At 51.7% G+C, this 24427-nt stretch overlaps 6 protein-coding genes across 6 annotated transcripts; 5 read left to right on the plus strand and 1 right to left on the minus strand.

Annotated features, from left to right (window-relative positions):
• Window positions 1-151: 151 nt before the first annotated feature.
• Window positions 152-1246, plus strand: BO94DRAFT_535405 (mitochondrial 54S ribosomal protein bL28m). The gene has a single exon (XM_025611775.1). It carries the CDS (start codon window positions 222-224, stop codon window positions 858-860), a length of 639 nt encoding a protein of 212 aa, XP_025467500.1. The 5' UTR covers window positions 152-221; the 3' UTR covers window positions 861-1246.
• A 281-nt stretch (window positions 1247-1527) lies between these two features.
• Window positions 1528-3088, plus strand: BO94DRAFT_535406 (putative alpha-1,6-mannosyltransferase subunit). Its single transcript, XM_025611776.1, has 3 exons — window positions 1528-1956; window positions 2018-2451; window positions 2625-3088. The coding sequence occupies exons 1-3, from the start codon at window positions 1665-1667 to the stop codon at window positions 2853-2855; spliced, it is 957 nt and encodes a 318-aa protein (XP_025467501.1). The 5' UTR covers window positions 1528-1664; the 3' UTR covers window positions 2856-3088.
• On the minus strand, window positions 3084-4650 carry BO94DRAFT_535407 (trans-2-enoyl-CoA reductase (NADPH) TSC13). Its single transcript, XM_025611777.1, has 3 exons — window positions 4457-4650; window positions 4161-4376; window positions 3084-4078 (listed from the first exon to the last, which is right to left on the minus strand). The coding sequence occupies exons 1-3, from the start codon at window positions 4488-4490 to the stop codon at window positions 3399-3401; spliced, it is 930 nt and encodes a 309-aa protein (XP_025467502.1). The 5' UTR covers window positions 4491-4650; the 3' UTR covers window positions 3084-3398.
• Window positions 4651-6364: 1714 nt separating this feature from the next.
• On the plus strand, window positions 6365-10704 carry BO94DRAFT_73892 (peroxidase/cytochrome P450 family protein). The gene is made up of 8 exons (XM_025617635.1): window positions 6365-6601; window positions 6763-7074; window positions 7139-7236; window positions 7291-7339; window positions 7391-7583; window positions 7638-9816; window positions 9900-10026; window positions 10097-10704. The coding sequence occupies exons 2-8, from the start codon at window positions 6808-6810 to the stop codon at window positions 10424-10426; spliced, it is 3243 nt and encodes a 1080-aa protein (XP_025467503.1). The 5' UTR covers window positions 6365-6601; window positions 6763-6807; the 3' UTR covers window positions 10427-10704.
• On the plus strand, window positions 10705-11618 carry BO94DRAFT_73798 (uncharacterized protein). Its single transcript, XM_025617633.1, has one exon. It carries the CDS (start codon window positions 10983-10985, stop codon window positions 11454-11456), a length of 474 nt encoding a protein of 157 aa, XP_025467504.1. The 5' UTR covers window positions 10705-10982; the 3' UTR covers window positions 11457-11618.
• Window positions 11619-23954, plus strand: tom1 (E3 ubiquitin-protein ligase TOM1). The gene is made up of 4 exons (XM_025617634.1): window positions 11619-11827; window positions 11913-15792; window positions 15846-19679; window positions 19730-23954. The coding sequence occupies exons 1-4, from the start codon at window positions 11780-11782 to the stop codon at window positions 23707-23709; spliced, it is 11742 nt and encodes a 3913-aa protein (XP_025467505.1). The 5' UTR covers window positions 11619-11779; the 3' UTR covers window positions 23710-23954.
• The last annotated feature ends 473 nt before the right edge of the window (window positions 23955-24427 follow it).

The raw sequence follows: 24427 nt of genomic DNA on the forward strand, positions 1-24427 counted from the left end.
GAAATTCAAGCGCAGCTGGGGGGGCTCGATCAATGAACGGCGCCCGTGGCCAAGGCGGTCAGCCGCGAGGCCCAAATTCTTTCACCATCGGTGCTGGACGGTCCACGCCTATCTCCTACGGTCTTGTCCGCCGCTGCTGTGCTCTGTCGGCGCCTGTTCTTCTCTTTGCCCGGCCGACTCCCTGTCATGGTCGACTGCCTTTTGACCTTATAATCTACACAATGGCGGGTTTACAGACTCGTTCGGCCATGTCCCTTCCGTTCTCCCTCTCTGCGGCTTTTCGCAACCTCTCCCTCACGACCCCCAAACGCTCCTTCTCTACGACATTGGCGGCGCAGAAGACGAGACAACTCCCGGACTACATTCCTCCCTATCCATACGGGCCGAACTATGTCTTCAAACAAGCCAACTCCGGCCTCTACGCTGGCACGATGATCCGATTCGGAAACAAGATCTCCCAAGGCCGCAATGAGGGGAAGACTCGCCGATCCTGGAAGCCCAACGTTCGTCGGAAGAAGCTCTACAGTGAAGCGCTTGGGGAGGATCTATTCATCAAGGTCACACGGAAGGCGCTGCGCACGATCCGCAAGTCCGGTGGACTCGACAACTACCTTCTGAGTGACCGGCCGGGGCGCATCAGGGAGCTTGGAATCTTTGGATGGGAGCTGCGGTGGAAGGTCATGCAGACCCCCAAGATCCAAGAACAGTTCCGACTGGAGCGGAAGAAGCTGGGTCTGCCCGAGCCGCCTACTTTTGAGGAGTGGGTGCAGCAGAAGGAGGCCGAGATCAAGGCACAGGTGGAGGAGGAGACAAACATCAGGGAGATCACGAAGCCCACGTACAACGAAAAACAGTACTAGAGACATAGAAGGCATGTTTCTAGCCAAGTCGATTTGGAACAGTCGATTTCGGTTGATTAATTGGTGACCAATGGATGGGCGTCTGTTGTATTATTATTTCTACGGTCATGGTGAACAGCGTCTGTTTATCGCTTCGATCTCTCGCGGACAGTGAGGATGACGACCGTACAGCTATTTAGATCTTGCATGGACTGCTTGGATTTGCGTGATTCGCTCTTCAGTGTATTTATATGTTGCCAATGCGATTTGGGTTCGATTAGTCTTGATATGCAACCAGTACTGGAAGGGTTACGGCAGGCAGACTTGCGGATACCGACAGATGTGGGAAGGATATGCAAATCATTGGTCACCTTGTCTATAGACACAGGATTTGTTCCATTGTTGAAAAGTGAAGGTAGTAGCCTTGAGGTGCTTCCGCAATGCAATGCATTCGTAGAGCAGATCTATGCGATATCACGTCTCACACAATTCCTCGGACGGGAAAGACGCCATGTTCAAGACCGCTAAAACTATACCACGTGAAGAGGCATGCCTTGGAAGGCATCTCTCCAAGGCCAACCTGCAAGTGCTGGAATGTTGCGATCTCTCGGACCAACAAAAGATCCGTGGGGCGCATTGCCGGATCCGGCAGGGGGCGCCGTGAAGCCGGAACAGTTACAAGCAGTGACGCTGGCTGCCTTCGCCCCAAGTCCGTCCCCGACTACTACATGCTAGAATGTCCTGATCCAACAGTGTCCGGTTCGATCCTCCTCACATCCTCCTCGGTCGCCCAGCATCCGCCCGCTGGGGACACATACGCCCATCATGCAGTTCGCCTTGCCTCCGCGGAGGACTCCGATCGCCCCTCCGTACGCTCGGTCGTCCCGATTCTCACTTCAGCGCAGAAAGCAGCTCAAAGCAGTGGCCATCCTGGGATTGGCCCTCCTTACGGTCTTCTTCCTCCTCTCCCAGTTCTTCTACTCAAGTACAGGGGCCCCCGCCGTACCAGCAGGAACCGCCAGTGTCGTGATCGTCACCGTTCTAGACCGGGCGGGTTTCAGCGACGATTACATCCAGAAGATCGTCAAGAACCGCGAGGATTATGCTAAGCGACATGGTAAGGGAATCCCGCCGGCCTCCTCGTGTTGAGTACTCAGATGTCTTACAATTGATCTCAGGTTATACGAACTTTTTCGCCAATGTATCTGACTACGAAACCGCTCTCGACGAAGCCCCGAAGTCCTGGGCCGTCGTCCCAGCCGTCCGTCACGCAATGGCCTCCCACCCGTACTCGAAGTACTTCTTCCACCTAGACGCGCACTCCCTGATCATGAACCCGAGCAAATCGCTCGAATCGCATGTGCTGGAGAAGACTCGTCTCGAATCCCTCATGCAGAAGGACGTTTCCGTCGTGCCCCCCGATAGCATTATTAAGACCTTCTCGCACCTTCAAGCCCAGGATGTCGATCTCATCATCACCACCGACGAGGAGGATCTGAGTCCCGGTAGTTTCATCCTGCGACAGGGCGACTTTGCCAAATATTTTCTCGATTTCTGGTTCGACCCTCTATACCTGAGCTATAACTTCGCGAAGGCCGAAACCCATGTTCTGGTAAGAGACACATCCCATTTCCTCTTGGCTTTCATTTTGGCCCGCGTGGCTCAGCCGGATTGTACAAGTCCGTTCTCTTTCAAACTCCTTTGAATTCTTTTTCTTTTTCTTCTTTCACTACTTTCCTATTCCAAGTGTATCACCAGACTAACCCACGTCATCAACTTTGTCAGGATCACATTGTTCAATGGCACCCGACCATCTTGGCAAGATTGGCTCTCATCCCGCAACGAATCATCAATTCGTATAGCAAGGATTCACCCGGGGCTGCCGTGGACGGCATCTACAAGGACGGTGATTTTGCCATTCGCTTCCTTGGCTGTGACACCGATACGAAGCGGAGCTGCGAGAAGGAAGTGGAGCCGTATTATCGTCTTTGGATGGGCAAGCTGAAAAATGAATAGTCTTCCTTTCCCTTTACTTTTCTATTTTACCCCTTTGAACTTGGAGGTCAAATGTCCACCTAGATACCTAGGGAGTTTTGGGTCCGCTTTTCCAGAACCAATCGGTGTTTTGGGAGTTTGTGGATTGGTCGGGGATTAATTATCATGTATTATGTATTATGTACTATTCATATAGAAGCGAGCGCATTGACTAATTGGATATCCGGTGGATGGCTGCTGCATGAACTGATCCCATTATTTCATTGCCTTGATTTTGTAAATAATTATTATTCCCGGGGTAAGAAACCTGCGCATGCCGCTCGTGAAACTACAACCAAACTATAATCTATGATAGTAATAGGTTACATGGGAAGAACAACCGTCATGCAGAGAGAATCCACCGTAATACCACCGACCTCTCTCTCACCTCCAGACTTATGAGGCTGATGCAAGGTCCCCGTGGTATCTACTTGGCCACCACTTGCCAAGACACATATGCAGGATGCGCCGCATCCCGCATAACTGCTTCACTACTACCTATGCTGCTAGAAACTGGCTAGTGGTCTAGTACAGACCGGGCAGGATAACGAAGCGCTTACGCTTGTACTTGTCGCCGAATTCCTTACGGTAACGACGCTCCTTCTTCTTAGCCCAGATGGCCATCTGGGCGGTTCCGACGACAATGAAGAAGAGCACACTCCAGCTCATTCCGCTCAGCAGGTAGACGCCGACCCAGCTGACGACCTCAAAGAAGTAGTTGGGGCAGGTGACGGCCTTGAATCCGAAGCCGGAGGGAATGCCTCGCTCCGTGGTACCGGGACGACGGAGATCGCGGAGGATCATGTGGGCGTTTAGGTTGGCGAGCTCGCCGAAGATGAACAGGGCCAGGCCGCTGTAGAGGAGGAAGGCGTCCTGGGTGGTGGCGGCGGGGGAGTCGGGACGGAAGACCCAGTAGGCGATGTTCAGGCCGGCTAGGACCCAGTAGTGGCCGCTGTTCTTGATGATGTTGCGGGCGGGCATGGTGGCATTGCTGAACCGGTGGACGAAGATGGTTTCGTATTCGCGTTTAATAAAGTGGATTGTGAGCAGGGCGCAGACCAGGAGCTGGAAGAAGGATGGTTCGGGGAGGGGCTGGTCGAAGTTGAAGTAGACATAGGGTCGGAGCGGGAAGAGGAAGAGTGCTGGGATGAAGAGTGGTCCGAGGTATTCGATGATGTAGACGGTGCGCCATCCGAGTTGGGGGCCTGAAGATTATGCGATTGTGGGTGAGTGTGGGGGCATTTTTTCAGTGAGATTGTGAGACCATGTCAGCTTATATTTGCGTACCTAGATCTTTGACGTGCAGGACGCTCTTTTCCTTCAGACCGGTTCCGTCAACGGTTGAGGCCTTGGAGTTGGGGACTACGGTGCGGTCGCTGCCCTTGGTGATTCTGAGACGGTGGATGGAGAACCCCGAGGCTTCTGCGAGCTTGTTGTAGATTTCGGCGGTCGAGGCATTGGAGGAAACCTGGACTTGCTTGGGGAGCTTCTTGATGGGTTTGCCTGGTTCATAGGGAGTCGAGGTTAGAATAGAGGATATGGATGGATGGGATGGATTGACTGGCGGGCGGGCGCAAACTTACCCCGGGGCTCAACAACTAATGTGAGGGACGCCATTGGGATGTATTGGATTCACTCGGGCTTGTGATGATTCGGCAGACAGACGAGTATTTGTCTGAGGATTACACCACGTGAGCTGATGTAAGAGCACCGAGCAAGGGTTCGTAGGAACAGTGAGAAGATGGCGCAGGAGTTCCCGGTCACCGGAAGAGAGTTGTTGAGCGCCCAGCAATTATTATGGCAAAATTGGGGCTAGTTTATACTCGTACCCCAGCCAGGCACCTCGGCCCGGGAAGATCACGTGGGACGATCTGCCGGGGTCCGGCCTCCGTCTGCTGCTATCTACATAGTATATACCCATCTACTCCGTAGTATTGTGTAGTAGTGAGTGGCCCGGGAGGATTCCCAGTCGGAGTACTCCGTAAGGTACTCCGTAACAAGCAAGTACTATGTAACAATGGCGTTGCGAGCCTGAGGCGATGTTTGCTCTTTGCCTTGTCCTTGTTTTCTTGCTTTGTTCTTTTGTCCTCCTTGCTCCCACGTTTTCTCATCCCTGTTATTCTCTTCGTCTGACATGCACTACCGTACATAAATAATATCATAATACTCCGTACTACTTCCCAACCAGGAAAATACTGACCAGGTCGGTACTATGGTATGCTTTTGCATATATCATATATCAGACCGCCAAAGGAGGTACTATAGTATAACCAGGAACAATCAAAATTTCTGGCAGCTGTTAGGTCGAAGGTTGGGAAGAGATGGAGAGGAAGATAAGGTACTAGACTACGAGACAGAGAAAAAGAAAAGAAAAAGCGAAAGGAAAATGGAGGGAGAGCAGCTGAGCACATGAAAAAAAAAGTCTTAGGACTGAAAATGCGAACGCCATGTATCAGCCATTTGGTCATTCAACCAAACAAATGCGCCCGCCATGGATGTCCCGATTGATGTATAACTATAATGGCGATATTATTATCATTGGCAGTGCCATATGGGGCTGGCCGGAACTATTTTGTACTCAGGCAAATAGTGTCGCCTTAGTCGCAGGCAGTCAGCCAGCCTTCCTTCCTTCCCCCCGCTGTTTAGGGTGCTAGCGGCATGTATACCCCGGCAAGTTTTGGCCCACCCCTACAAATACCAGTCCACGCTCTTGACAGCCATCGCCCAGCAAACAACTCACCTCTGCAGTCCGTGCTTGCCGCAAGCCCACAATCCAATGGTGGGATTAAAATGGAAGCGTTCTGATAGGGTTTCCCGGATGATATTGATGACATTGGAATCCATGATATCGCCATTCGTTGCTATTTGAACGACACTCCCAAAGTGTGCCGGGGCAACTGTGGCTGAATTCGGATGTGAACGCATGAGGAGAGGAAGAAGATAATGTGGATAACTTAATACCAATCAACTATCTCAGTCCTTCTTCAGGCCTCCAATGACCTAATCGCCTCCCCCACGGTGGACTTGAGAGCTCCAGCCGCAGATCGTCCGGGTTTTGCCCGGCTGAAAAAGAGCGCCAGCCGGTCTGGTCGCCGGGGTTGGCCAGTGGCACCCACCTTCGATGCCTCGCGATACGGTCCGTCCATGGCCCATCCCCTCGTATCTGCTTCGGCTGTGCACGCCATACTGCCTTGGTGTAGATAGGCCATCCACCGAGGCCATCTATCTCACTAAGGCACGTTCGATCATAGTCCGCATCCGTCGGTTAGCCTTGCATACGATGTGAACTCCGCCGTGGCCATGTCTCATGCACGCGAATCAGAAGCCCGTCGGTCTCGCCCGTCACCTCTCTAATGGGGCATTCCTCGTCGTGGGCAGGATGTCAGGGCCTATCATCGCCGATGCGTTTTCTTATTCATGCTTCTCGGGGTTGCCGACTCCTGGTTTTTCTCTTGGGCCGCCCTTATGATGCTGACAAGGCCTATAAAGACCGTGTCTGGGATATCCTCCCTTATTTTCCTTCCCTCCCCTCGTGCACATGCATTCTCACATGTGTCCCTTGCTTTTTGTGTATATTCCAGCCCACTCACCCAGATTCCTAGCTTGTGTACTTGTACTGTATACTGATTTCGCTTTGGTTTAAATTTCTGTTTGGTTTCCCCGCATTTGATAAGTCGCCGTTCGCATTCCTCGGTTGTCGGCTTGGTTCCAGAAGTTTTCATCCTAGGGTAAGCAACCTTCAATGACTTCATGACCTTAGCCCTTGTTTGGGTCTTTCCATAGACCTAGAGTCATGCGAGTTGAGCCCTATCTACCCCTCTTTCTCTTACTTCGTCAGTTAAGCATAATTGGGTCATGATGCTGATCTTGCCTTGTGCGATGTACACAGCATCGTTGGACCTATTGGACCACGACTTGTATATTTTAGCACGAAATGTCTGGAGCAAACAACCACTCCATCGTGAACGGTATCGGGAACACAATTTCCCAGGTCGAGAAGGTTGTCTCTGCCTCATTGCGACCCTTGCCCACGGCAACAGGCGATGGAACCTATATCACGGAGCCAAGTCAAACAGGGATTGTCCGCGATCTCAGCCATGTCGACCTCAATGATATCAAAACACTGATCGAGGTGGTCAAGGATACTGCAACTGGCCAGCCAGTCAATGACAGACATTATATAATGGAGCGAGTGATCCAGGTCAGTTCATCCTTCTCCCGCATTATTGAGCTGGGACCGTAGACTCACCTGAGATTGAACTTAGCTCGCTGCTGGACTGCCCTCGACTTCTAGAGGTGGAAAAGATTTGACGAACACGTTTCTAAAACAACTGTGGAATGACCTGCAGCATCCACCGATCTCGTAAGTCGATCATCAATGCATGGTATTTCATGGGATACTAATGGCAAAATACAGTTACCTCGGCCGAGATTCTTGCTACCGCAAGGCCGACGGTTCAGGAAATGTATAGCCCCCTCAAGTTTCTATAAGACCTTTATTAATTTATCATCACCAGAACATTCTGTGGCCCCATATTGGGGCAGCTGGCACCCACTACGCCAGATCTGTACGCCCGAGAACTGTCCAGTCCCCTTCACTTCCGGATGCAGAGACGTTGTTCGCCTCTCTTCTGGAAAGGAAAGAGTACAAGGAGCACCCGAATAAGATCTCTAGTGTTTTATTCCATCTGGCGTCAATTATTATTCATGGTGGGTTTAGCGCGGCTCATGGATTATAGGGTTCTGTGGCTGACATTTGCTAAGACCTGTTTCAAACCGATCGCAACGACTACACGGTGAGCTTGACATCATCGTATCTGGATCTTGCGCCGCTCTATGGCAACAACCAAGACGAACAGGACATGGTCAGAGCATTCAAAGATGGAAAACTCAAGCCAGACTGCTTCTCCAGCAAACGTGTGCTAGGTTTTCCTCCTGGCGTCGGGGTGCTATTGTTGATGTTCAATCGGTTTCACAACTATGTAGTTGAGAACTTGGCGACCATCAATGAAGGCGGCCGTTTCACCAAACCAAATGAGTCCGATGTCGAGGCCTATGCGAAATACGACAACGATCTTTTCCAGACCGGTCGGCTAGTCACATGCGGCCTTTATATCAACATCATTCTCAAGGATTATGTTCGAACGATTTTGAATATTAATCGCACAGACAGTCTCTGGAGCTTGGATCCTCGAGCCGATATCCAGGACAGCTTGCTAGGCAGTGCCCCAGGTGAAGCCACAGGCAATCAGGTGTCTGCTGAATTCAACCTCGTCTACCGCTGGCATTCTTGCATATCTCGGCGGGATGAGAAATGGACGCAGGATCTGTATAAAGATCTGTTCCCGGGAAAGAATCCCAATGATGTCTCGCTGAAGGATTTTGTCAGGGGCGTTGCTCGATGGGAGGCGGGCCTACCGGAGCAACCCGCAGAGCGTCCATTTGCTGGGTTACAGCGTAATGCAGACGGGTCTTTTGACGATGGCGACCTCGCCAACATGTTCGCAGATAGCGTTGAAGATTGCGCAGGTGCTTTTGGTGCCGGCAACGTTCCGTCAATCTTCAAGAACATCGAGGCCCTCGGCATCATGCAAGCGCGCTCTTGGAACCTGGCCACCCTCAATGAGTTTCGCAAGTTTTTCGACCTTGCGCCCTACAAGACCTTCGAAGAAATCAATCCAGATCCATACATTGCCGATCAGCTCAAACGATTATATGATGAGCCTGATCTGGTGGAGATGTACCCTGGCATTATCGTAGAGGCTACGAAAGACCCAATGGTCCCCGGAAGTGGGTTGTGCACCAATTTTACAATATCGAGGGCCGTCCTGTCCGATGCAGTTGCTCTGGTCCGTGGTGACCGCTTCTATACGGTTGATTCGACCCCTAAACATCTCACAAACTGGGCCTATAATGAAATACAGCCTCTCGACTCTGTTGACCAAGGTCAAGTCTTTTACAAGCTCGTGTTTCGTGCTTTTCCGAACCATTTCAAGGGTGATTCTATCTACGCACACTTCCCCCTAGTTACCCCATCCGAAAACAAAAAGATCCTGGAAAGTCTTTCTGTTGCTCAGGATTACAACTGGGATCGACCAAGCTATACGCCTATTCCGCCTTTCATTAACTCCAATGCCGCATGTATATCTATCCTCGGTGACCAAGAGACGTTCAAGGTTACATGGGGAGCCAAGATTGAGTTTTTGATGCACCACAACAAGCACCCTTATGGCCGGGACTTCATGCTCTCCGGTGACAGGCCACCAAACACTGCATCACGTAAAATGATGGGTTCGGCCTTATACCGTGACAAGTGGGAGAGTGAAGTCAAGAGGTTCTACGAAGACATCACCCTGAAACTCCTGCACAAACATTCTTATCAGGTTGCCGGAGTCAACCAGGTCGACATCGTTCGAGACATCGCGAACCTTGCTCAGGTTCATTTCTGCGCAAATGTGTTTTCCTTGCCACTGAAGACCGAGTCAAACCCACGAGGGATTTTTGCCGAGTCAGAACTGTACGACATCCTTGCGATCGTCTTCGCATCCATCTTCTACGACGTCGATGTTGGGAAGTCATTCCAGCTCGACCACGGTGCGCGGGCTGTTACTCAGCAGCTTGGGCAATTGACAATGGCTAATGTTGAGTTTGTTAACAAAGCCGGGTTTATTGCGAATTTGGTCAATAGTTTGCACCGCCACGATGTACTCAGTGAATATGGTGTCCACATGATCCAGCGTCTGCTTGCGACCAATGTCCCTCCTCCTGAGATCGTATGGACTCATGTTCTACCAACAGCGGGCGGGATGGTGGCCAACCAAGCTCAGCTCTTTTCGCAATGCCTTGATTACTACCTCTCAGAAGAAGGGTCTACTCATTTACCAGATATCCAACGACTCGCCAAAGATGATACGCCCGAGGCTGACGGCCTTCTTTTACGATAGTAAGTCCTCCATGACCCTTTGTCTCCCTCGTCTCATTATATGTATGTAAACCTACTCGTCTGCGTATACTAATTGTCGGCAGCTTTATGGAAGGGGCTCGATTGCGGTCGTCTGTTGCATTGCCACGAGTAGTCGCAAAGCCTACTGTAGTTGAGGACAATGGGACGAAGTTGGCTTTCAAACCAGGCCAAGCTGTAATTTGCAACCTGGTGAGTGGCATGGAGTCTCTGTGACCAACAGCCTCCTTTCTTTCGCGGATAGATGCTTATTCTCCTCCAGGTATCTGCTTCCATGGACCCCGTTAGCTTTCCCGAACCGAAGAAAGTCAAGCTTGATCGCGATATGAGTCTGTACGCTCACTTCGGGTTTGGCCCTCATCAGTGCCTAGGCATGGGTATTTGCAAGTTAGCCCTCACGACAATGCTTAGGGTGGTGGGACGACTGGACAATCTCCGGCGGGCTCCGGGGCCTCAAGGTCGGCTGAAAAAAGTTACCGGGCCTGGCGGGATCGCGATGTATATGACTGCGGACCAGAGTAGCTATTGGCCATTCCCGTCGACCATGAAGATCCAATGGGATGGTCCCTTGCCAGCTCTTGCAACAAATTAGGGGTTCAATGGATGGAGATGAAAGAATGATACGGACATGGACAGGGATGTGGGTGAATGACTTGTATGATAAGAATGGAATACTATTATTTTTCTATGCACAAGCGATATATAATCGCAAACACCTCAATTCTATTTTTATGGGGAGTGCCCCATAAAAATAGAATTGAGGTGCCCGTAATCATTATGACAGGGCTTCCCCTCACCGAATCATCTAGGCTGGTGCATGTCATGTCACTTATGTATCTCCCTGTTTGTCATTCACCCCACTTGCATACCTTCCGGCCGAGCAGGCCGGGTTACCGGTTATTAGAATCCCCCATCCCACAGAGCGGGTGACAACCTCAGGTTTATTCGTGATCTAAACATCACCTCACTAAGGCAGTGAATAAACACATATCTTGGGAGTCCCGCGGAAGGGGTTTTTTTGGAGAGCAGGTTCCAGTTGACACGAGGCCATCGACTCTGCGACTGACCCGATCCAAGTGAGGGGCTGTCCTCACCCGGCAGCTGGGGTCGTCCGAGTAAACAAACGTAGAGTGAGGCCTGATGGGGTCATGAGCAGCCTGATTGATGGCAGAATCTTGGGCTCCGATGCACGCCCAAAGTGGGAGGGAAAGCTCTGGGATGTCTGGGAGGAGCAAGCAATACCTGCCAGGCTCCCCTCCCCCGGTAGTACTACCGAAGTAGGTAGTGAATGTTGTTGGCCGGCGGGGAAAGAAGAAGACCCGCTCCGGACACTCTCTACCTTAGTACAGTTAGCCACCGCTGCGACCAACGGGAGTCAGAGAGAGCCGCCCAGAGCTCCCAAAGCCCATCATCGGATTCACGAACCTTCCAAGTTCCCAACACCGACACATCCTCCTCTCCTTCTCCCCCCCCATCAACCTTCAACGCCCTCCTCACTCTCCACCCTTTCCCAGGCATCGTTTCCGATTCCTTTCTCTCGCAGGCTTCAATATTTCTTGGATGTCAAAGTCTCAGGGTTGACGACCTGCACCGTCTCCTGTCATTCTTCTGACTCCCAGTGATACTGGGTGAAGCCGCAACCTCATTTCTTATCTTCCCTCATTTTCTCCGACCTGTCGCGAGCATCTTCGATTGAGCCAGATCTTCTCCGTCCATTCTTTCCTTTGCGCTTCTGTGATCTAACGGAACTGGCCGAATTTCCTCCCCCCTCGCCGTTCCATTCTTCGGGTTTTGTCGTGGAAGGAGAGGTCCGAAAAAAAACGTCATAAGGCCCTCTCGCGACTTGCTCCGCGACCCGGTCTTCACGACCACCCCACCCTCACTAGGAGGCGCCCTCCTGGTTTTATTCACCTCCTCATGATTGTCATTGTCTCCCATCGTCAACATGGGGAGAATTAAGAAGGTGGCAAGCCAAAAACACGAGGCTACGATCGTGAGTTGCTCTTTTCACCCCGCGTTTCTTTTCTTGTTGCTCTAAGGCTGACTGAATTTTCCCTTGTTTCTTTCTATCGAACTAGTCCCCTTACCTGGCAGATTTCGTAGCCCGTGCCACAACTATATCAATCCCAGAGCTTCCTTCGCACCTCAACACCTTCTCTCGCATATGGCCCTTCCCCAGAGGTGATCTGTACCATTGGATCAACGTCCTGAACCGCTTCGACGAGATTTTGGCCTCGGTCATCGAGAAATACGCTCTTAGCAATGGCCCGCAGACAAAGCCTTTTGGCAAAGACTTTCTAGTGGAATCCTTTGTGCATGGTGAAAGTGCAGGAAACTCTCAGGATGTTGATGCCAAGTTAGCCGAACTTGGATATGGGACGGAAGGAGACAGGGAGCTCTTAGAGGTTATCCTTGATTTTTCTAGGTTGTTATTGGAAAAGTGTGGCAATCGCAGTCTGTACAGCAGCAGTGAACGTCTGGGCGAACTCCTGAACACCACCTCCCTCTCTCTTCTTCAGTCTACCCTTCGTCTGTCTCTATGCTTAGCGCAGCGCTATCATTCTCGCCAACGAGGTGGCTCCCACATCCAACACAGCTTACTGGCAGCTCACTACAACATCGACTTGGAGAAGTTACAGAAAATTGCCGCGCCCTTTCCGCGCCCTTCTGTTCCAGGCAGGACGGCCGTGTCCCCGGCAGCAGTGATGAAGCCCAAGGACAAGGGACCTCAGGCCAAGCACAATGCTAATGATATGTCTTCCCTTGTGCGCGAGAATGACGGCTGGGATGAGTGGGGCAATGTGCGCCTGCTCTATTATCCGTCTGGCTCGTCAGAACCGGTGAAAACTACACTGGAAACCGGAACTGGTGGACCATCGGGGCAAACCCCTACCACTCCAACACCTCTGCGCAGAAGTCATACTCATCCTACGCCACGCTTGAGCCGTATGTCTACGGTTGAAGATTCGCCTTCATCCGTGGTCTCTACACCTGGAAAGCCGGATGAGACGCTTCGGGGTGGGAAGACTCTCGATATTCCTCATTCGAAGATTTCCTCGTCGACCGCTGAAGACCTTATTGCCTCACATGCAGATGAGGTACCGGACGATTCGAAGTATGAGCTACTCCACAGAATCCGTACCGCCCAAGGATTGGCAACGTCTAGCTCCACCCGCGAGCAAATACTGGCCATCAGAATCCTTGCCCTTACCAACCTAGCGTACGTCTATCCTGAGGCGCTATTTCAACAAAAGGTTCTGCAGTACGATATGGAGCAGCCAAAGCGTCTTCAACTGGCCTACCAGCTGGGTGAACTAGTCCATCTGGGTGCGAGTGGCGATCTTCAAGTCTCACGGCTGTTGCAGACGTTGGCGCTCCAGGCTCTCGATGCCCTTGCGAAACATAAAGCACGAGCCATTGACGTCTGTGCTGCATTGAGCGTCAACGTGAACCATGGTGTGCTTATGTTCCTAACTCGAAAAACAGTGAACGAGCTGGGCTCAGAAGACACTGACGGTGACGACGGTAGCCAGGATGAATGGCGGGATGCTCTGCTTGCTCTGTTGCGAACCCTCCCGGGCTCTAGTACCAGAACTCCAGAGACTCTGGTTTCTGCCGGCCTCATCCCTATGTTTGTAGATGTTCTAAACCTTCGAACGGAAAAGGCACGTCGAGTCTACTCTCGCGTCATGGAGTTTCTGGACACCTTCGTTCATGCTGTCCGTGATGCTCTGGGAACGCTCACTAGTGCCAAGGGGTTTGATGCAATTTCTGATCTAATTGATCATGAAACCAAAACATCCTTTGAACATGTATCCAAGGGCTCTGGAATCCCTGCCCAGCACAAGACTCCAGCTATCGACTACCAGATCCCGTACTTCCAACAGCAGACGCTTCGCTGGATGTTCCGATTTGTGAACCATATCATGCAACACAATGGCGGCGGATTCGACCGTGTTCTTCGGAATTTGATTGATTCTCCTCAGCTGCTGACTTCCTTGCGTCTAGTGCTTGAAAACGCTCGGATATTTGGTTCTCACGTTTGGAGTAATGCGGTCAACATCCTGAGTAGCTTCATTCATAACGAGCCTACCAGTTATGCAGTAATAGCAGAGGCGGGATTAAGCAAGAGCTTCCTTGAAGCGGTTACTTCTTCCGAGCTGAAGACACCAGAGAAGCCACTTGCCGAGCCGGAAGATGCTGCAACTGAAGCGGAGCCCTCGACGCTTCCTGATACTGGTGCTGCCGAGACATCGGCAGATGATGGTCAGAAACCTCGGGGATATACCGTCGTCAGGTCGCCGGATGCGCGTTTGGCTCCTGGTATTATGTCCGCTGCTGAAGCTCTCTCGTGCATTCCTTCTGCTTTCGGGGCTATCTGCTTGAATGCCTCAGGGCTCGATCTTTTCAAGTCCTCTGATGCTCTGGAGAGTTTCTTTGAGATTTTCGAGAATCCCGAGCATGTGAGGTCTTTGAAAGACGACCCCAGCCTGGTTCGTTCTCTGGGTACAACTTTCGACGAATTGGTGCGACATCATCCCGCCTTGAAGTCTCATGTAATGACCGCAGTTATCGTTATGGTTGCGCGTGTTGGACTGTTATGCAGAACGAAGGCTTGGTCAGTTGGGATGGGAGCCAAGTTATGGACAGAGGGCCCCGAGGGAAAGCCACTCATTTCGGGTTCAACTTCCCATTTGCTGAATGCAATTGGAATTGAAAATGACGACCAGCTCGATAATGCTTCCACTTTCGGTGTGCCACAACTGACCTCCGATCAGCTTCCCAACGGCGGAAAGCTGCAGCTCGGCGATCTAAGCCAGATCCTTCCATCTCCAAATGATGCCATTGAGCCCAAGGATGTGGATGCCTCTGGTCTCGCTGCTACCGACTATTTATACCCAGTTGTGCGGTTCTTGGGGGCTTTCTTCGAGAACCAGTCTAACTGCACGTATTTCATTGAATCTGGAGGTGTGGAGTTTGTATTGGATTTCGCGACCTTGCAAAGCCTTCCTTTTGATTTCCATAACACGGATGCTAATCAGGAGCTTGCTGTACTGGTGCATATGTTGGCGGAAACAAAACCTCACTTGGTCGTGCCGTCCCTCGTGGAGCGAACAGAGCGAGCTGTCGACATGCTCTCGGTGTTCTGGCGAGAGCCGGAATATTCAGGTTTCTTTACTCCTTTGATCAAGCCGACTTCCGATGGGGTATCCGACGACAAGGGCAAAGAGACCTTTAGCACCTCGAGAGCTAACGGGACATTCTTTGCTAAACACATGGGGGCTACTCTAATTCTCACAGATTTCCTCCGTGAGATATACTCGATGCCTTTGTACCAGACTCGTCCGAGCCAACAGACTTCAGCGTTCGCACAAGTTAATTTGGCCGACCGATACTGCTCCCTCGTCAAGAAGCTGGGAGGTCTGCATGCAGCATGTGTATGGGAGGAAATATTACTCGAGAAGAACATACCCGATACTTGGGATCAGGCAACGAAGGTGCAACAGTCCGGGATGACTCCAGAAAGATCTAACCCTACTACTGGACAATCGAACCCTGAACCGAATGCTGCCATGCCTGGTACGGAACCTCCTAGAGAAAGCCCAGATGCTAGTGATTCTGCACAGCCAGATGCTGCACAAGAGCCTAAACAGGCTCCTCTAGCCAAGATCCCTGAAGATGGTGTAGCGTTCAAGAATGTTCAGGCTCTTCGGTATCTCCTCAGCTCATTGCCCTCCTCAATCACCGGCTTCTTCCATAACATGGGGCTTGGTCTGATGGGTAAAAGGAGAATTGATCTTTACCAGAAACAGAACGCAACTATGGTAGCGGAAGCTGTAGCGGAGGCCGTGTTTGAGCAGTTACAGTTCCAACCTCCGAACTCAAGTGAAAGTTCCAAGCTCCGTTTCGCTTACCTCATTGTCATACTGTCTTCGTTCTCGCATCTCCTCTTTGAAGGTAGGCCGAATCTCTCTTGATCATTTACGGTGTAGGTGCTGACTGAAATTTAGCTACGCCTGATCGTCCCCATTCGCATTACCTTACGCTTGTCTTATTCGCATTCAAGAGGCATGGGGGCCTTAAAGTCATAAAGGAGATCTGCGAACTTTTCGTGCAGGAGGTCAAGACGCTCACGCCACCCGAATCTGTTGCAGAGTCTGAAAAAGATGTCTCAGCGCGACTCACCTCTGCTTATGGCGGTATCAAAATTATCCTCAGCTTTTTCTCTGAGCTTGCCTCGGGGAAGAACATCGTCGAGTCTAGCCAAACACAGGCCATGACAAGCAGTGATCGGGACCGTGACCGACCCGACTTCTTTCAGCCAGGCCAATTTCTGGTGGACCTGCGGATGGAGATCCTTCCAATGGCTCGGGACATGTGGAATTCCGACTTCGCCGCCCAGTCCTCTAGTTCTGTTGTCAAATGTCTGATTGATATTTTGCGTTCATCTCTCGACGGTGAATATGAAACGGGGGCCGCCCCGAACTCGGATGCGCCTCATATGCTGGCAGATGTAGCAAGAAGGACGTTCGTTGTGAATAAGGAGCGCGTGACGTCATTACAAGACAAAGGTTTTGATGGTCAGCTTGTGAAGGAAGCGCTTTATCGCTGCAACAACGTATATGCCGCTGCTGAGGAATACTGCAGGGCACAGGGTCGGTTACGAGCCCCGCCAAGGGCAGAGCCACCCCCCAATGACATTGAGTCGGTTCGATCCACGGCGTCAGGGGCTGAAGGATCTGAAGACGCTGCAGGTGACGCCCCTTCTTTTGACAGTGGGTTCCTTGAACGTTCCGCACTTGCGATGCTCTTGGCACAAGCTTCAGGCCGGCCAGCCGATGACACGGTGCGTCATGACCAAGGACAAGCCAGACCCGAGGAGAGCGAAGTCCGACATGGCACTGAATTCTTGGCGAGAGCCCTTACCCATATCCTGAACGATGATCATGGCGCAGGGGATGATGACCGTGACGATTCTCCTATAATCACGCCCCGTATCCCTAACGCTGCCGGTGGTACATCGGATCCTTCGGGTCATGCAGCAAATCAGCCCTCTCAACAACGCTCCGATCAGCCTACAAGAAGACGTGAGGTTACAACGATTGAGGACCTAGACAAGGAGCGTGAGCAGGTTCGCTCAAATTTGATCGAGCGTTGCTTGGACATCTTAAACGAGCACCATGACGTATCTTTCGAGTTGGCCGATCTGATCGCGTCCGCAACAAAAAGACATCGCGACCCGGAGAGCTTCAGAAGGGAGGTGGGCGAAATCCTTGTCCAGTCTTTGGTCTCCTTGCAGATGGAGAATTTCCAGGCAGCCGGTAAGAAGGTGGCTGCTTATGCTCACCTTCTCGCTCTGGTCGTCCAGGACCGAGACATGTACAATGCGACTTTGGGTGAACTTAAAGAATGCTTTACCACATTCCTTGGGTTTATTCAAGTGTCGCCCGAGAAGACCTCGGACGAATCGTTTCCCTGGATCGGACATGTGCTGCTTGTGCTGGAGAAGTTGCTATCTGATGACGCCCAACCGCCTCAAATTCGCTGGAGCCTCCCTGGTCATGAAAGTTCAGGTGCAGATGATGAGGGACCAGCCCATTTGGAAGAGTCTCTTGTGTCGCTGGACCAGAAAACACAGCTTTATGAGGCGCTGGTTGAGATTCTACCTAGAATCGGAAAGGATGACACTTTGGCCCTTTCAATTTGTCGAATCCTCGTCATTCTCACTCGTAGTCGCAGCATTGCAGTGCGTTTGGGGGAGAAGCGAAGCTTGCAGCGTCTGTTCGTCATGGTCAAGCAACTCTCGAGTTCGACGAATGAGAAACTTCAGGGTGCTTTCATGTTGATTCTAAGGCATATCATCGAAGACGAGGATACCATTCGACAGATCATGAGAAGCGAGATTGTTGCCAACTTCGAATCGAAATCCTCTCGCCAGATTGATACAACCGGCTATGTTCGACAAATGTATCATCTTGTGCTCAGATCGCCAGAAATATTCGTGGAAGTGTCCAATGAAAAATTGAAGCTGCAGCGATATGACAGCCGGCAACGACCTCAGGTTCTCACATTGAAGTTTGACAAGAAGAATAGTCCGTCAGATCCCTCGACAACTAAAACCGGACTTGATAGCCCGAATGAGGGCGAGAGTCAGACAGGTGGGACAGCATCTGAGGATAAGGATAAAGATAAGGCGAAATCTAGTGACCTCAAGCCGCCTGTAGTGGAAAATCCTGACGGTGTTATCCACTATCTACTTTCTGAGCTCCTCTCTTACAAAGATGTCGACGATAAAGAGGCTCCTATGGAAAACACTGAAGCTTCTGCTCCCGATCAATCGGAACCTCAGACCGATGTCGAGATGTCCATCGACGAGCCCTCGCCGTCTGTCGCTAGCACTGACGCGCAGGCCCAACGCAACAAGAAATCCGACAAACCAGCATTTAAGGCAGATGACCACCCCATCTATATCTACCGCTGCTTCCTTCTGCAATGCTTGACTGAACTTCTTTCATCATATAACCGCACGAAGGTTGAGTTTATCAACTTCTCTCGCAAAGCGGATCCTCACGCAGCCACCCCATCAAAGCCTCGCTCGGGAATTTTGAATTACCTCCTGAATGCCCTTGTGCCGGTTGGTACTATGGAGCACGATGAATCCGTCGCATTCAAGAAGCGAAGCAATACGTCTGCTTGGACCATGCGTGTACTTGTTGCTTTGTGCACCAAGACTGGTGAATTTGGTGGACCCGGAAGACGGCGTAACGAGCAGGAACTGGGTGAGGATGACGAGCCCGAGCTTGCCTTTGTGCGCAGATTTGTCTTGGAGCATGCCCTGAGGTCATACAAGGAAGCGAATGCATCAAACGAGCCCCTTGACGCCAAATACTCTAGATTGATGTCACTCGCCGATTTGTTCGACAAGATGCTTAGTGGTTATGCTTTCGTTTCGGGCGAAACTGCTTTCGCATCGTCCACTAGGCAGTTGGCAAAGACCATGTTTGAGAAACATTTTATTTCCGCCCTTACAGCTTCAGTCGCCGAGATTGACCTCAACTTCCCAGCATCCAAACGGGTTATCAAGTACATTCTGCGGCCCTTAAACAAGCTCACGCAGACTGCAGTGGTCTTGAGCGAATCGTCGGACATTTCTACTCTCGGTGAAACTGAAGATGATGAAATCTCCTCGGCCACATCGGTCTCGGATATGGAAGATGAGCGCGAAGAAACCCCTGATCTCTTCCGCCACTCTACACTCGGCATGTTGGAGCCTCGACATGAAGAGGAGACAAGCTCCGAAGAATCGGAGGAAGAGGATGACGAAATGTACGACGACGAATATGGTGAGGAAATGGATTACGACGAGGACCTGCCAGAAGACGATGGTGAGGTAGTTAGTGACGAAGAGGATGAAATTGAAGGTGTTGGGCCGATCGAAGGTCTCCCTGGTGATAACGGCATGGACATCGAAGTTGTCATCACGGATGAAGAAGATGACGATGACGACGACGATGAGGATGACGAGTCCGACATGGAAGATGACGAAATCCTTGCCGGTGAAATTACCGGTGACCATGATAACGACAGCCTCGAGGGGGGCGATGAGGACGAGTGGGAGAGTGAAGAAATGTCCGAAGATGATGAAGAAGCCGAGATGATGAATCAATTCGAGGACGAATTGGCAGATAGTCTCCGACAAGCGGAGCAGCGTGATGATGGTCAACGATTCGACGACTTGTTCCGTGTTCTCAATGAGGCGGCTGGCGGTGTCGATGATCTTCAGGCCGACAGCCTCGGGGATATGCATGATGACATTGTCGATGATGACTTGGCTGAAGAAGAGGGTTAGTGTCCTTTTATTTTTAACCATGTAAATTGCTAACGCTAATTAAAGAGGATGAAGAACTCGACGAACTGGAAGAAGAACTCGAGGACGCCGATGACGACCAGGGATCTTACCAAGGCTTTGACGATGATGAGGATCTCATGGAACCATGGGGGTGGGATGGCGACGAACAGCCGCCACGAGGTCATCATCATCACCACCGATTCCGTGGCACTCAGCCAGCCTGGGCTGCAGTCAGCGGAATCATGCCTAGTCGGCACGGCATCGTCCCCATACAGCCTTATCGGCTCCATAGAACTCAAATCCAAGCGCGCGGAAACGATGACGGAACGAACCCTCTTCTTGTTCGGACAGATCGTGGTGGTCCTGAGGCAGGTGGCCAACCCCGTGGACCTGGCAATGAAGCCTTCACCGACTGGGTCCACGGCATGGAGCCCGTTTCCACTGGACGTCTGCTGCCTATGGACAGTCCTGTTAGCTTCATGAACGCAATCATGCAGGCTATCGGGGGCCAAGGCGCACCAGGATTTGGGGTTATAACCCGCCCGGATGGTATCCATGTCCATGTTGACAGGCGTGCTATCCTACCTAACCGGATTCAAGACATCTTTGGGCTTGGTAGGCCACAAGCTCCTCCTACCCGTACCCGAGACGATCCATCTCAGGCCGTGAGCTTCGCTCTTGCTACAACCAGAAGCCGTTGGCAGGAGGAAGCTCGTATCCTGTTTAGCAGCTCATACGTCGAGAAGACCCAGCGTGTCGTCAACTCCCTGCTGAAGATCCTCGTGCCTCCTGCGATCGAGGAAGAGAAGAGACGGGAGAAGCAGATGGAGGAAGAGCGTAAGCGGCGGGAAGAAGAGCGCGCAGAGCGTGAACGCCAAGAGCGTATCGCTCGGGAAGAAGAAGAACGGGAGAGGAAACGTAAGGAAGATGAAGAGAATGCCAGACGGCAGCAAGAAATGGAGCGTGAGGAAGCAGGGCGACAAGCCTCGGGCATCGAAACTGAACCTATGGATGATGTACAGCGGACGGATACTGCCGAAGAAGCTGCAGTACCGGCCATCGAAACCGATACAGGCCCGTCAGAGCCTGTACCCCGGGTGCATACAACAATCAGAGGTCGCCAGCTTGACATCACTGGTATGGAAATCGATCCGGAATATCTTGAAGCCTTACCCGAAGAACTGAGGGAGGAGGTCATCATGCAGCAACTCGCAGAACAACGTTCTCAGGCTGCTGCAGCTGGCGAAGAGCCGAGCGAAATCAATCCAGAATTCTTGGAAGCCCTGCCTGCGGAGATCCGGGAGGAGCTGTTGCAGCAAGAAGCGGCCGATCGTCGCCGCCGGGAGCGCGATAGTGCTCGCCGGCAAGCTGCAGCAGCTGGCGGCGCTGCAATTCCAGCTCCCGCTCCGGTCCACGCAGAAGATATGGACGCTGCCAGTTTTCTTGCTACGCTAGATCCATCTTTGCGACAGGCTGTTCTGGCCGATCAACCCGAGGAAATTCTTGCAACGTTGGGTCCAGAGTTCCTATCAGAAGCTCGTGCGCTGCCGGGTAGGCGATTGGCGCAGTTCGGCGATATCCCTCGGGTCGACCATCGTCACAGACATGAACCAGCTGACGATCAAGAGCCTAAGAAACAACAACGACGTCAAATCGTCCAGATGCTTGACAAAGCCGGCGTTGCTACGTTGCTACGTCTGATGTTTATGCCCCTCCAAGGCAATGCACGCCATCAGTTGAACGACATTCTCCATAACGTGTGTGAGAACCGCCAGAACCGGATGGAAGTCATCAGTCTCCTCCTTTCGGTCCTTCAAGACGGTAGTGCAGATGTTTCGGCAATCGAACGCAGCTTTGCCCAACTTTCACTTCGTGCCAAGCCTTCATCGGTCCAAAAGACTCCTCAATCTGTCAAGCGGAATCTGTCTTTCCAGGGAACTTCCAACATCAGCAATGAAGTTACTCCGATCATGGTTGTGCAACAATGCTTGGGAACCCTTTCGTTCCTGTCTCAGTACAATCCCCACATTGCATGGTTTTTCCTCACCGAGCATGACTCTTCTGCGACCTTAAAACTCAAGGCTCTCCGCAAGGGCAAGGGCAAGGAGAACAGGGCCAACAAATTCGCTCTGAACGCATTGCTATCTTTGCTCGACCGGAAGGTGATCATGGAGAATCCCAACTGCATGGAGCAGTTGTCAAGCCTTCTCAGCAGTATCACGCAGCCCCTCACACTCTTACTTCGTCGGGAGAAAGAGAAGCAAGAGGAAGAGGGCAAGGGCAAAATGCCCGAGCCGGTGCAGGGTGAGGAGCCCACTGACGAACAGCAGCCCGCCTCAACAGAACTGACTGGCTCGGCCGCGGACACGACAATGACGGACGCTCCGCTCCCCACGGTCGAGGCTACGCAACCCCAAACAGAGCCCGAGGATGTTGCATCAACGGAAGCTGCCGCCAAGGAGGACAGAACGAAGAGCTCAGGCGTGGAGGAGAAGCATAAGAGAAGAACCATCGAGCCGCCTGTTGTCCCTGACCAGAACTTACAATTGGTGGTTCATATCCTTGCAGCTCGTGAGTGCAACGGCAAGACTTTCAGAGATACGCTTTCCACCATCAACAATCTTTCCGCTGTCCCCGGGGCTAGAGACGTTATTGGGAACGAGCTGGTCAGCCAGGCTCAAACGTTGAGTACGGTCATTCTCACTGACCTCGATGAATTGCTTTCCCACATCCACCAAGCCCGGACGGGCACCGATATGCAGGGCCTGGCTTTGGCTAAGTTCTCCCCGGCCAGTTCCGATCAAGCCAAGTTGTTGCGTGTTCTGACAGCTCTTGATTATTTGTTTGATCCCTCACGGGCGGACAAGGTGAAGGGAAGTGAGACTGACAATGCTGCTAAAGAGGATGTCCTTCAAACATTATACGAGTGCTCTACGTTCGGGCCTCTGTGGGCCAGACTTAGTGAATGTCTGACCGTCATCCGACAGAAGGAGAACATGCTCAATGTGGCAACTATCCTTCTGCCCTTGATCGAAGCATTGATGGTGGTTTGCAAGAACACTACGCTGAAGGATACTTCGCTTTCCCGGAATAGCAGAGAATTGTCTGTGTCGAGCACTTCCGTCGACGCTGGCCTGAGTATGGAAAGCTTGTTCTTCAAGTTCACCGAGGAACACCGCAAGATTCTGAACGAACTTGTTCGTCAAAATCCTAGGCTGATGAGCGGCACTTTCTCGCTGCTGGTCAAGAATCCCAAGGTCTTGGAGTTCGACAACAAGCGCAATTACTTCACTCGCCGCATCCATTCTCGTGGCGCAGAGCCTCGTCACCCCCATCCTCCTCTTCAGCTATCTGTCAGACGAGACCAGATCTTCCTGGACTCTTTCAAGTCCTTGTACTTCAAGACGGCGGACGAGCTGAAATATGGAAAGCTGAACGTGCGCTTCCATGGTGAAGAGGGCGTCGATGCTGGTGGTGTAACCAGAGAATGGTTCCAGGTCCTGGCGCGCGGCATGTTTAACCCCAACTACGCTCTGTTCATCCCTGTTGCCTCCGACCGGACAACTTTCCACCCAAACCGTCTCAGTGGTGTCAATGCAGAGCACCTGATGTTCTTCAAGTTCATTGGGCGCATCATCGGCAAGGCTCTGTACGAGGGACGTGTCCTTGACTGCCATTTCAGTCGCGCGGTGTACAAGTGCATTCTTGGCCGGTCAGTATCCATCAAGGATATGGAGACCCTCGACCTTGACTACTACAAGTCTCTTCTCTGGATGCTCGAAAATGACATTACCGACATTATCACCGAGACGTTCGCTGTCGAGACGGACGACTTTGGAGAGAAACAAGTGATCGATCTCACTGAAAATGGACGCAACATTCCTGTCACTGAAGAGAACAAAGAAGAATACATCCAAAAGGTCGTCGATTACCGTTTGGTGGGCTCCGTTAAAGAGCAGCTGGACAACTTCCTGAAAGGTAAGCTTATACCTACATTCACTTGGGCTACGCGGGCCTGTGGCTAATTTGTGTCGTCTAGGATTCCACGAGATTATTCCCTCCGATTTGATCTCTATCTTCAATGAGCAGGAGCTTGAGTTGCTGATCTCCGGTCTTCCCGAAATCGAGGTAGATGATTGGAAGGTCAACACTGAGTATCATAACTACTCGGCCTCGTCGCCCCAGATCCAGTGGTTCTGGCGTGCCGTCCGCTCATTCGACAAGGAAGAACGTGCCAAGCTTCTCCAGTTCGTCACGGGCACCAGCAAAGTACCCCTCAACGGTTTCAAGGAACTGGAGGGTATGAACGGAGTCAGCCGTTTCAACATCCACCGTGACTACGGCAACAAGGATCGTCTCCCAAGCTCTCACACTTGTTTCAACCGTAAGTATTCCCAGCAAAGCCTGGCACTTGGCCTATGTGGTATGGTATGCTAATTCTATGACACAGAGCTGGATCTCCCAGAATACGAGAGCTACGAAACTCTGCGGCAACGTCTGTACACTGCGATGACGGCTGGTAGTGAATATTTCGGGTTTGCATAAGTTGGTGGCGCTAATGTCTCTTGTTTGCTTGGACGATGAGTTACGACTCGACATGCGTACTGCTCAGTGTCCTCGCTCTAATGCCGAAGCATATGATGGCGTTTGACGTGTCTTCATTTCTGCTAGTTTGTACCATTTGGGGCTGGTTGTTTCGTCAAGGCATATATGGAGGAAGAAAGATTGGACCGCGACCGGCAA

Source organism: Aspergillus sclerotioniger (genome assembly GCF_003184525.1).
Source record: "Aspergillus sclerotioniger CBS 115572 chromosome Unknown BO94scaffold_14, whole genome shotgun sequence".
In the NCBI taxonomy this organism is placed as follows: Eukaryota; Fungi; Ascomycota; class Eurotiomycetes; order Eurotiales; family Aspergillaceae; genus Aspergillus; species Aspergillus sclerotioniger.